General features: G+C 44.3%; 2 protein-coding genes across 3 annotated transcripts in view; one reads left to right on the forward strand and one right to left on the reverse strand.

The window, feature by feature from the left end:
• Usp13 (ubiquitin specific peptidase 13) overlaps positions 1-12,840 on the forward strand; it is a 105,557-nt gene that overhangs the window by 23,114 nt on the left and 69,603 nt on the right. Inside the window, exon 3 of one of the 2 annotated variants that reach the window (XM_051157044.1) lies at positions 8,773-8,830. In XM_051157044.1, coding sequence (XP_051013001.1) covers positions 8,773-8,830 — 58 coding nt within the window. Of the gene's footprint in view, positions 1-8,769; positions 8,831-12,840 lie in introns of both variants that reach the window. The other variant, XM_051157043.1, reaches the window with a different exon arrangement.
• Positions 559-1,261, reverse strand: LOC127199160 (histone H3.3C-like). The gene has a single exon (XM_051157046.1). The coding sequence runs from the start codon at positions 1,259-1,261 to the stop codon at positions 851-853; it is 411 nt and encodes a 136-aa protein (XP_051013003.1). The 3' UTR covers positions 559-850.

A 12,840-nucleotide genomic window follows, 5' to 3' on the forward strand; every position in this document is an offset into this window, starting at 1 on the left:
GCAGTCCATTCCTGGTGACCCACTTCCTCCAACAAGGTCACATTTCCCATCCCTTCCCAAAACAGCTCCATAGGGCCAAACATTCCAATGTAGGAGCCTACGGCGGCCATATTCATTCAAACCACCCAGGTGTGTGTGTGTTCAGTGTAGGCCAGAGGACAACTTTTAAAAGTCAGGTTTTTCCTACTGTGTGTTTCTGGAATTAAACTCAGGTCATTAGGCTCGCATGGCAAATGTTTTTACTCACCGAGCCATCTCTGGCCCCTTACTTTTGTTACTGCTTTTATTTTATTTTATTGAAATTTATTTGATTGTTGATATTGTTAGTTTTTCAAATATCCATCTTACGTAGTTCTAATGATTTATAAACTGTCTTGGATCTTCTAAATAGTCAATTCTGACTTGAGTTATACTTAACTTCTCATGGTACCCTACCTAAGAAGTCACAGTTTCAAAGGTGGGCATTGAAATCACTTGCTTTTGTCCTGATAGCGTGTGCCTTACATGTTTGTTCTGTTGGGATCTGGGATAGTTCTTTTTTTTTTTTTTTTTAATTTTAACAGGTTTATTTATAATTGTTATAAAGTTGAACTGTTGAAATGTGTTCACTGAAACATTTTGCTTGCATTAATGCTTTACATCTTGCATTTATATTAAAAATTCACACACAAATGAAAATGGAAAACTGCCAATACCTGATTTCTGTCCCCTATTTTTCCACTCGCAATCGTATACTTAGGTACCTTTTGACCCCATGGAAAAAATATCTAACATTCAGAACTACTGATAATAGGAAGAGGAAAAAAAATTTTTTTTTTGAGAATGAACTGTTTCCCCTCATAGTGGACTCTTAAGCACGTTCTCCGTGTATGCGGCGTGCTAGCTGGATATCTTTTGGCATAATTGTTACACGTTTGGCATGGATAGCACACAGGTTGGTGTCTTCAAAAAGGCCAACCAGATAGGCCTCACTTGCCTCCTGCAAAGCACCAATAGCTGCACTCTGGAAGCGCAGATCTGTTTTGAAGTCCTGAGCAATTTCTCGCACCAGACGCTGGAAGGGGAGCTTGCGAAGGAGAAGTTCAGTGGACTTCTGATAGCGTCTGATTTCATGGAGTGCCACAGTACCAGGCCTGTAACGATGAGGTTTCTTCACCCCTCCAGTAGAGGGCGCACTCTTGCGAGTGGCTTTTGTAGCCAGTTGTTTCCTGGGTGCTTTGCCACCGGTGGATTTGCGGGCAGTCTGCTTTGTATGACCCATGGTAAGGGCACCTACTTACCCGCCTTCCCCCTCGACTGGAGCTCGGCAAGCGAGAGGCGGCGCTGGCGTTAGAGAGCGGCGGTGGCACGGCGACGGCTGCGAACACAATTCGATAGTTCTTATAAAATTCAGGTAGTTTCATGTCTTAGTGTAAAGTGAAATTAAGACGGGGGCCCAGTGAGTTTACTTGCTCAGGGTTACAGAGTGTTGCTGGCACTGCGGACTACTGGTGACCTCGTTCGTGTGATCCTGCGCCTAAGCTGTTAAGTTAGACAATTCCACACTTTGGCGACAACCTCTGTTCATTTCTTGCCCTTTCGCTCGTGTGTTCCTATTTTGATCTGCTGTTCTCTGGGCTCCAGGCCTCTAGGCCTGTCACTTGCTCAGCTCGCCTCTTATGACTCATGGCTTACAACACTGTATCAGCAGCAGTCTCCTTGACTGACCCTTGCCTTTAACGATGCTCCAGATGTTATCCAGTTGCTGCTGCACTGATGCTTCCGTGTCCATGTGCTCGAACTCTCCCACCACAGTGTGGTTTGGGGTGGTACTAGTCTATTCTGCGCTACTGTGAGGCAAACTTGCTTTCTAAAGTAAAGAGATTTATTTACCTTAATAGGTTGGGGCCTGGAAATCCTAAAAGCACTGTACAGGTTCTGGTAAGACCCTGTAGAAGGCTGGTAGATGGTAGAGTATGTACGTGCGGAAGCTGTGTGATGAAACAGGAAACCAGAGGGACTGGGGCTCCACACTTCCTTCTGATAGTCCAGTTTTTAAAGTTCTCACCATTTTGCCTGATTCCATGCAAAGGACCAAACTTAGAACACAAGAGCCCTTGAGGGGAGAGGAGGTAGGAGACACAGTGTCTAAAACTCTGCAGCACAGTTCCAGACTCCCAGCCCTACCCTTCTGTCAGGTCCTGTGTCCTTTCCTGCTCCCCTGAGTGGCCACAGGGGTGGGGTGGGGGGAGCACCAGCTTCCTTCAGGGCTTCCTGCTGGTACTGTCCATGTGTTTAGACCTGAACTCTACAGAGTCTGGAGACCTGTGACTGCAGTGCATGGGGTGTATTTCTCACTTTTGGGAAGCTGTCTGCCTGTGGATTTCATCCCTCCTGCTGTGCACGCCCCCCCCCCCCGCCCCCAGCATCCTGACAGAAAGCTACATACTCCCATCTTTGTGGTCCCAATTCCCCGTGCTCTGGGGAACTTTCTCTGTTTAGTTTGACTTCCCTTTGGTTTCTTCCCTCTGGTCTTTCAACAGAACACTCAGCAGAATGCCCCCCCCCCCCCAGACTCCCTACCCCATTGTAGTTAGCTAGTGATCTTCAGCTGATGCCTCCTTTCTTTTTTATGTTTTTTTAAATTGAAAAATAAAATCATTCATATTACATCTCAATTGCTATCCCATCCCGTGCATCCTCCTATTCCTCCCTCCCTCCTGCTTTCACCCCATCCCCCTTCCCTATGACTGTGAATGAAGGGGACCTCCTCCCCTTGAATGTGATGCTAGGGTATCAAGTTTCTTCTTGGTAGTCTGCTATCCTTCCTCTGAGTGCCATCGGGCCTCCCCATCAAGGGGACATGGCCAAATAAGGGGCACCAGAGTTCGTGTGAAAGTCAGTCCCCCAGTCTCCACTTAACTGTGGAGAATATTCTGTTCCTTGGCTAGATCTGGGTAGGGGTTTGATGATGACTGCACATATTGTCCTTGGTTGATGCCATAGATCGAGCAGAACCCCTGGGCCCAGATCTGCCCATCATAGTGTTCTTCTTGTAGGTTTCTAGGACCCTCTGGATCCATCTATTTCCCTATCTCCTATATTTCTCCCACCTTAGGATGTCCTCACCTCTATCCCATTTTCCTGGTAAGTGAAGACTTTCATGAGACATACCCCTTGGCCTAGTGTCCAGATATAAGTGAGTATATACTATTTGAGTCTTTTTGCTTCTGGGTGAACTCACTCATTATGATCATTTCTAGTTCAATCCATTTGTCCACAAATTTCGGAAATTCCTTGTTTTTAATAGCTGAGTAGTATTCCATAGTGTAAATGTACCACAGTTTCTTTATCCATTCTTCTACTGAGGGACACTTAGGCTGTTTCCATGTTCTGGCTATTATGAATAAGGCTGCTATGAACATGGTTGAGCATATGTCCCTGTTGTATGCTGGAGCATCTTCTGGGTATATTCCAAGGAGTGGAATAGCTGGGTCTTGAGGAAGCCCTATTCCCAGTTTTCTGAGATAATGCCAGATAGCTTTCCAAAGTGGCTGCACTAGACTGCATTCCCACCAGCAATGAAGGAGTGTTTCTCTTTCTCCACATCCTCGCCAGCATCGGGTGTCGCTTGAATTTTTGATCTTGGCCATTCTGATGGGTGTAAGATGGAATCTCAAAGCTGTTTTGGCTTGCATTTCTCTGATGACTAAAGACGTTGAGCATTTCTTTAAGTGTTTCTCAGCCATTCGATGTTCCTCTGTTGAGAATTCTGTTTAATTCTGAGCTCCATCTCTCAGTTGGATTATTTGGTTTGGTGGTGTTTAGTTTCTTGAGTTCTTTATATATTTTGGATATTAGACCTTTGTCAGATGTAGGGTTGGTGAAGATCTCTTCCCAGTCTGTGGGCTGTCGCTTTGTTCTCTTGACAGTGTCTCCTGCCTTACAGAAGCTTCTCAGTCTCATGAGGTCCCAATATTGATTGCTGACCTTAAGGCCTGGGCTGTTGGTGTTCTGTTCAGGAAGTTGTCTCCTGTGCTAATGTGTTCCAGGTTCTTCCTCACTTTTTCTTCTAACTGATTTTGTATCTCTGGTTTTATGTTGAGGTCTTTAATTCACTTGGACTTGAGTTTTGTACATGGTGACAAATATGGGTCCAATTGCATTGCTGATGTCTCCTTAAACACGTTCTCTCCCCAGTCTCCCTTCAGCACTCAGGACCTAACCATGCGTTTGACCAAGTACTGCTGCTGCTAAAGAGAAGCACCCGGCTCGTCAGTGGGCTCAGGATGCGCGTTAGGTCTGGGGTCACTTTACATTCTAGGTGTTTGAAGATTTGAGACTGTTTCTCCCCTTCCTTTCTTTGGCATCATTCTTCCTTGTCCTCTTTCTTTTCTGGCTGCCTTTTAAACTCATGCCCTTCCTTCATTCTGTCACGACTTACCTCCTTCCCCAGGATGCTACGTGGCCAGCTTGTCTTCTTTGTCGGACGATGCTCATCTTCATGTGTTCTCCATGTCCTTTGGTTGGCTGTTCTGAGTGAAGGCTTCCGAATAAATTGTTTCCCAGAACTGGACTGGACCATCCAAATCTGACCTCTGTTTTCCTTCTCAGCATCTCATAAGGTCCTCAGGTCCAGTGTGCTGGAGTACACACCGCATCCTCTCTGCCAGCACTGCCCTTCCTTGTGAGTTCCAGAGAGCCAGACGTTTGGGTGGGGGAGGGACTCTTTTCCTTGTGGCTCTTCCTGGTAACCAGGTCTTGTCACCTGGCCTTCCCACATAGCTCTCAAGTCCCTCCTGACCCCACAAACCCTGATGCCAGTGCTTAGTGCTCCGTGTCTGCCCTGTAACATGCTGATTACTCTCCCTTTCTTTCTTTCTTTACAAAAGAATTATCCTTTTTTTTTTTTTTAAAGATTTTATTTATTTATTATTTAAACAGTACTCTGCCCCCATGTGTGCCTGCAGGCCAGAAGAGGGCACCAGATCTCATTAAAGATGGTTGTGAGCCACCATGTGGTTGCTGGGAATTGAACTCAGGACCTTTGGAAGAACAGCCAGTGCTCTTAACCTCTTAGCCATCTCTCCAGCCCCCTATCCTATTTTAAAAAAATTTTTTTTAAAGATTTATTTATTTATTTACTTATTATGTATACAGTGCTCTTCCTGCATGTGCACCTGCAGGCCAGAAGATGGCATCAGATCACATCATAGATGGTTGTGAGCCACCATGTGGTGGCTGGGAATTGAACTCAGGACCTAAGGAAGAGCAGTCAGTGAGTGCTCTTAACCTCTTGAGCCATCTCTCCAGCCCCCAAGCATTATCCTTTTATTTCACTGAGCAACTTTAGACGTTTTACAGGCTAATAATTTCTTTGTCCCCTGTGAAAATCATTCTCTTCTGTAAAATATTTTCCATGTTTTCCTATCGTACTTATGCAAGTCATATGAGTAGGAAGACTGAATGTTTATATACATTATATACATTGACTGTGATGACTGCTGAATGTTTATATACATTATATACATTGACTGTGATGACTGTTGACTGTTTATATACATTATATACATTGACTGTGACGACTGTTGACTGTTTATATGCATTATATACATTGACTGTGACGACTGTTGAATGTTTATATACATTATATACATTGACTGTGACGACTGTTGAGTGTTTATATGCATTATATACATTGACTGTGACGACTGTTGAGTGTTTATATACATTATATACATTGACTGTGACGACTGTTGAGTGTTTATATACATTATATACATTGACTGTGACGACTGTTGAATGTTTATATACATTATATACATTGACTGTGACGACTGTTGAATGTTTATATACATTATATACATTGACTGTGATGACTGTTGAATGTTTATATACATTATATACATTGACTGTGATGACTGTTGAATGTTTATATACATTATATACATTGACTGTGATGACTGTTGAATGTTTATATACATTATATACATTGACTGTGACGACTGTTGAATGTTTATATACATTATATACATTGACTGTGACGACTGTTGAATGTTTATATACATTATATACATTGACTGTGACGACTGTTGAATGTTTATATACATTATATACATTGACTGTGATGACTGTTGAATGTTTATATACATTATATACATTGACTGTGATGACTGTTGAATGTTTATATACATTATATACATTGACTGTGATGACTGTGTTCTAGGAACAAGCATTTAAAATAATTCATCCCGTTATACTTTTTTTTTTGTCATATTAAGATTTTTTTAAAAAAAAATACTTTTTGATTCAAAGCTGTGAGAGTGAATTTGCTTTGCTCAGGATGGAAACCTGAGCTCAGAAATTTCAAATTCTCCTAATTCAATTCTAGGAAAAGGCACCCTAAACTCAAAAGGACAAGAAAAATCTTTGTTCAGATAAGTGGATTTTAGGAGTTACAAAAACATGTCCAATAGAGACAGCATGGCACTTATAGTTTCATTATGCCTCATTAGATTTTCTTTTAAAAAATATTTTATTAATTTATTCATATTACATCTCAATTGTTATCCTATCATGTCCCATGAAAGTCTGCACTTTTCAGGAAAGTGGGTCAGAGGGGAGGACATCCTATTGGGACTTTAGGTGAGAGAAGCATGGGAGAATGGGGAAATAGAAGGATCCAGAGGGCCCTAGAAACCTACAAGAAGAACATTATGATGGGCAGATCTGGGCCCAGGGGTCCTGCTCAAACTACGGCACCAGCCAAGGACAATACATGCAGTAAACTTCGAACCCCTACCCAGATCTAGCCAATGGACAGGACATTCTCCACAGTTGAGTGGAGAGTGGGGTCTGACTTTCACACGAACTGTGGTGCCCTATATTTGATCATGTCCCCTTGATGGGGAGACCTGGTGGCACTCAGAGGACGGATAGCAGGTTACCAAGAAGAGACTTGATACCCTATGAGCATATACAGGGGGAAGAGGTCCCCCTCACTCATAGTCATAGGGAGGGGAGTAGGGGGAAAGTAGGAGGGAGGGAGGAATGGAAGGATACTCTCCCTTTCTTTAAACATCGTTTTCCCTCCTACACAGGCCATGCTACTGCTCTGTGAGCTTTCTAAACATATACCACTGTCACCTTTGGCATCTGACCTGTCACCTTTGGCATCTGACCTGTCTTCAGCACATAGTGTAAACTCTTCAGTGTAATTACAGGGCGCTCAGGATTGGGCCCCGTAGCTTTTTCCAACCCTTCCTAACTACACCAAGTTATTACTCTTCACACGACTGTGTCTCCTTTCTGGAATGTACTGATTTAATGCCTATGTGTGTGCTCTCTGCACAGATGGGTTTTTTTCTTTTCTTCTGTCCCCACTTCCCTTACACTTGTATATTCTCTGAAGTTAAAAATATCCATTCATCTGCCTATGCATCCATCCATCCATCCACCCACCCACCCATTCATCCACTGATCCACCCCATTACTAAGTATCTTCTGTATTTGAGGACCAATGTTGCTCTTATATGATCAGTCTTGATCATACCTCCACCTCCAGATAAACCAACCATTTTCTCCTAACCCTAACCGTAACCCTAACCCTCACCCTTACCCTCAGTGTACATCTCATAGCCTGTTGTGCTTTCTGTCTGTACTCAGTTACCCTGTGTGCTGGTGAATTCTTTGGGAGAAGGCACACTGCTATTTGCTAGGGGGAGAGTTTCGATGCTTGAGCCCTGCCATAGGAGCAGGGCCAGTGGTCTTTAGTTGGGAGTCCTGGTGTTCTCCCACCCACGCCCCCCACCCCCAGGGTGTATTCTAGTCCAAGTCTAAGGGTTGAAACTACCATTAGAAGAGACACGTATTCCAGCTAGTCTCCATGCAGACCTTCTTTCTCATTTTCCTCTTCCATCATAAAATCGAGCTGGAAGAACATGGGCATCTGTAATGAAAAGAATCTACAGTGTTTTTAGAGACAAGTGACCCATGGATCAAATAATAAAATGTGGGAAAATAGACCTAGGACTCCTAAGACAAGTATGCGTGCAAACAAAGCAGCACAGTGTGCATAGCATGGCCTTGACTCATGTGGCTGTGGGGAAAGGTGCTGGGGTGGACCCTGCTTATGGGGAATCTGTGTTCTCCAATAGCCAAGAAGATATGGGGTATGAAAATAGACCAAGGGAAAGAACATGGTCACACTCATACTCAACTGCTACCGTCCAGCCATTTGATGGGCCCTCACTCACTGCTGCTGAGGACTCCCACCATTGGAGGGACACATATAAAGCATGTCATGGCAGCTAGCGCTCTGGTGGCCCTCCAAAAACTGTCCAGATGGATAGATTTGCGCTGTCAGATGATGAGAACGTCAGTGAGTGCATATAGTTACTACATCTTGGAACAGTTACTGTTGTGCATACCCAGGGTCAAGGGCTGAGCATCCCTGTGTAGGCAAAGGAACAGGTGGCTCAACTCCCTTTTCTTTCCCTAGCTCTCCCAGGAGGGAGCACTGGCCACTGAGGTTCAAGAATCATCTTCATCTCCATCTCTGTTTGTCCTTCCTTTGTAACTCAATGAAAACAACCCCCAGGGCCAAGAGAACAATCCTCCGCCTGTCTGCAAGGGTCGAGGTCCAGTTTCTGCTAATCCGGGAGGTATCTCTAGCCAGGGAGAGTTTTCCTCTTGGCTGTTTATTCTGGGGGAACCTCTGGGCCACACCCTTTGTTACTGAACTGTTTATTTTATGTCTTGTGTTTTAACAACCTGCTGTTTTCTTTCCAGAAGGTAAGAGGAGCATCTGGTGGCGCTTTACCCAAAAGGAGGAATTCCAAGATATTTTTAGGTAATCTAGCTATCAGTAGTGTGCACGCTGTCTTCTGTCTTCCTATGTCTTGCCTCTAGTGACAGGATGAGGTACCCCGGTTTATACACTGCCTCCACTTTTCATTTCCCCGAGCACTGAAGGGTGCTTTGAGCCCAGGCCTTTGCAGTGACTATGGCAGATGGAGAGGAATCGAGGTCCTGTTTGTGGGCTCTTTTCATGCGCCTCCTGCCTCTCTCTCTCTCTCTCTTCTGTGTCTTTCTATGTCTCTTACTGTCTCTGTGTTGTTTCTCCCCGCCCCACCCTGTAGCCCAGTAGTTGATGTCAGGTGTCTTTCCCAACCTATCCCCATCCTTATTTTGTGAACAGGGCCTCTCACTGGTCCTGAGCTTAGCAATTCAGTTAGACTGGTTGGATAACAAGCCAAGGGGTCCTCCTGCCTCTGTCTCCCTCACACAGGGGTTACAGTCCCATGCCTGCTTCTGGCTTTTTTTTTTTTTTAAATTGGTTTAGAGAGCAAATGCAAGCCTTCATGCTTGAGTGGCCAGCATTGTACTGACCAGGCCCCCTGAGCCCCTTTGCTGTTTTTCTTTATTGATTTAAAGGGAGAGCCAGTCATTCCTTAAAACTTAGACAATAATGCTTTTATTAGGATCTCATCAATATTTTCCATAATTCCCCCTTTTTGGCTTCAAGAGACAACCAAGGACACCACATCACACTTGCCTGTCACATTTACTTCATCCCTTCCAGTCTCTGATAGTTAATTTTTTTTAAGACTTATTTTATGCGTATGAATTTTGGTTGCATGTAGGTCTGTGCACCAAGTGTATCCCTGCTGCAGTAGAGGTCACAGAGGGTGTCAGATCTCCTGTAAATGGAGTTATGGATGGTTGTGAGCCACTATGTGGGTGCTGGGAATTGAACCCAGGTGCTCTGCAAGAACAAGCTGCGTTCACCCTAAGGCATTCTCCAGCCCTTCCCAATAGTCCTCAACCTTCCTTATGCTGTGTGACCCTTTAGCACAGTTTTCTCATGTTGTGGTGACCCCCAGCTGTAACATTATCTTCATTGCTACTTCATACCTGTAATTTTGCAGCTGTTATGAGCTGTAATGTAAATATTTGATATGCAGATTATCTGATGGGCAGCCCCCCCAAAAGGGGTCACGACCCACCGGTTGAGAACTGCTGCCTTAGATTGTTTTTTAATAACCGATACTTTGAAGAATATCCCTCATTTATTTTGTAGAGTGTGTTTTATTTGGTGCTTTCTCATGAAAATCTGAAGTCACGTGTTTTAGCAGGACTAGCACAGAGGCAGTGAGTCCTGCTCAGTGGGAGCCCTCAGATGGCAGTGTCTAGGTGTATGTGACACTGTGGCTGCGGGCCTCCTGCTGGTGGCGTTGAACTTGATCACTTGCTAAGGTAGTGTCAAGCAAGGAGATGGCCCAGTCGGCAAAGTGCTTGATCCACAAACAGGACGACCTGAATCCAGATGCTGACACCCATGCTAAAAGCTGGGCATGATAGTGCATGTCTGTAATCCCACGTCAGTGCAGAGATGGGGTGATTCCAGGGGCTTACTGGCAGCCAGCCGAGACCAATTGGTAAGTTCCAGGCCAATTGAGAGATCCTGTCTCAAAACAAGGTGGAGAGCGATTGAAGACTACCTGACACTGACCCCCCCACCCCCGCGCGCGCGTGTGTGTCTGTCTGTCTGTCTGTCTCTGTCTCTGTCTCCTTCTCCCTCCCTCCCTCCCCCCCCTCTCTCTCTCATACACACACACATACACACACACACACACAAACATACAGACACATGTCTTTCGCCCCTACACATGTATACACAACTACACACACTAAGATGTATACTCACAAACCTCCCAAAGGTATTACCTATTGGACTAGCCTGCTAATCTAATCTTAGCACCCATCAGTAAATCTTCCTGCAACAATAATTGCTAATGTTGTTTGATTTCGCTTCATTAAGAAGAGCTAGTCTTGCTTATGCAAATGACTTCTGGTTTCTACATCAGATTTTGTGTTAAGCCTCTGCTATGGTTTTCTTAGCAATAAAAAATATTGATATTATCTGTGTGTGTGTGTGTGTGTGTGTGTGTATGTGTGTGTGTGTGTGTGTGTGTCTGAATGCCTGCAATTATTATTTGAAAGAAATTTCAAAACTGCATAGTGTGATTTCATTTTTGTAAAACCAACACACATTATTGTACACATGTGTATAAGTGTATACACACATGCATATGCTTGTATATATACATGTATGTCTGTGTACATATGTGGATGTGCCATGCATACACATGTACATATTTGTCTGAAAACATGACAGTGTCTAGGAGAACTTACTGCAGATTGCAAACAGAGCTCTTTTCTTAGGCTGAGATGTTCCTGATTCTGATTTTCTTTTTGCTTATTGTTGTGAAAATCTTTTGTTTGTTTAAGATGTTGTCCTGCTATGTTGCCCAGGCTGGCCTGGAATTTCTCTGGCTCAAGTGGTCTTCCCACCCCAGCCTCTTAAGCAGCTGGGACTATTGTGTGCATCATCATGCCCAGCTACCTTTTCTTTGCCAGATGTATTATTGTAACAAAAAGAGATGGAGGGCTGAGGAGGTTGGCGCAGTTGGTATTGCGGCCTGCCATGCACACCTGAAAGCCTGCGTGTGGATCCTCAGCAATTACAGACACATATGCACCAGCCTTGGCGGCACATCTGCAGCTTCAGCACTGGGGGTAGGGAGCACTCTCAGAGAGGGGTTGATCCCTGGAGCACAATGGTCAGCTACCGTAGTTGAACAAATGGGATCCAGGTTTAGTGAGAGACCCTGTCTCTTAAAAAAAAAAAAAAAGGTTGAAAATGACCAAGAAAGACATTTGGTGTCAACCTCTGGCTTTCAGCTTGCATGTGCAAACATGTGTATATGCATACGCATGCTCACGCATACACACACACACACACACACACACACACACACACAGAGAGAGAGAGAGAGAGAGAGAGAGAGAGAAAGAGAAATAGAGAGAAGTAGAGAGAGAGAGAAAAATATATATAGAGAGATATGAATTATTTGAGAAGTAAAGCCATTCAAACAGCCATGAAGCTAGGTTTGCTTCTTGGCATGGTCCTCAATACTCTGCTATTCAGGCTGTCTTCTCTCAAGCTCCCCAGCTTGTAGTTTTCCTGATGAGCGAGCCTTACCTGGAGTAGCTTTTCTTCCCTGTCAACCTTCCCCATTGCACAGCTCACCCTATACCTCGACCCTCGCCGACCAACCAGACAGCCAACCAAGCTAGAGTGAGCTCCATGGCTGAATGGGTCAGGGGCATTGCCACACTCAAATGATTGGTCTCCCAGCATCTGCCACTGCCACCTCTAGATTGTGACTTTTTGCCAGTCAGATGGCATTACTGATGCCTTTGTGGAGATAGAAATCAGGAAATAATTTGATTGGTTGTTGCTGTAGGTCTCATGTAGCCCAGGCTGCCCTCACGCTCACTGTAGTAGAGGTTGACCATGAACCTCTTGTTCTACCCCCATCACCCAATGTTAGGATTACTGGTATATGCCACTATGTTGAGCTTCCTAAATTAAAAAACAACAAAACAAAACAAAACAAAAAACCCAAAACATTTTCTTTGGTCACATGAAGGAGTTAGCTGACCTGTTTGCTTTCAACCTTGGTGTTGAAAGATTTTGAGCTTTCATTTTCTTTCTTTCTTTTTTTCTTTCTTTCTTTCAGCTTTCATTTTTCCAGCAGTTATTTTGATTGCAAAGGTTGCCAAGTAACGGCTTGGAAAATGAACGGGAAGGTAGCCTCTGAAGACTTGTTGCTGCCCTATCTGTGCTTCCTCACAGCTTAGAAAACAAAGGCTTTTCTGAAACTCACAGGACCATGATGGTCTCATTTTTGGGCAGACCTGGTGCAAGCATCCACAGTTGCTCTGAGTGTGAATGTGATGGCTATGCCATGCCCTGTAGATGGCATGCCATCATAGCTCTTTCCTCTGTTCTTG

Source organism: Acomys russatus, chromosome 15 (assembly GCF_903995435.1).
Source record: "Acomys russatus chromosome 15, mAcoRus1.1, whole genome shotgun sequence".
Lineage (NCBI taxonomy): Eukaryota > Metazoa > Chordata > Mammalia > Rodentia > Muridae > Acomys > Acomys russatus.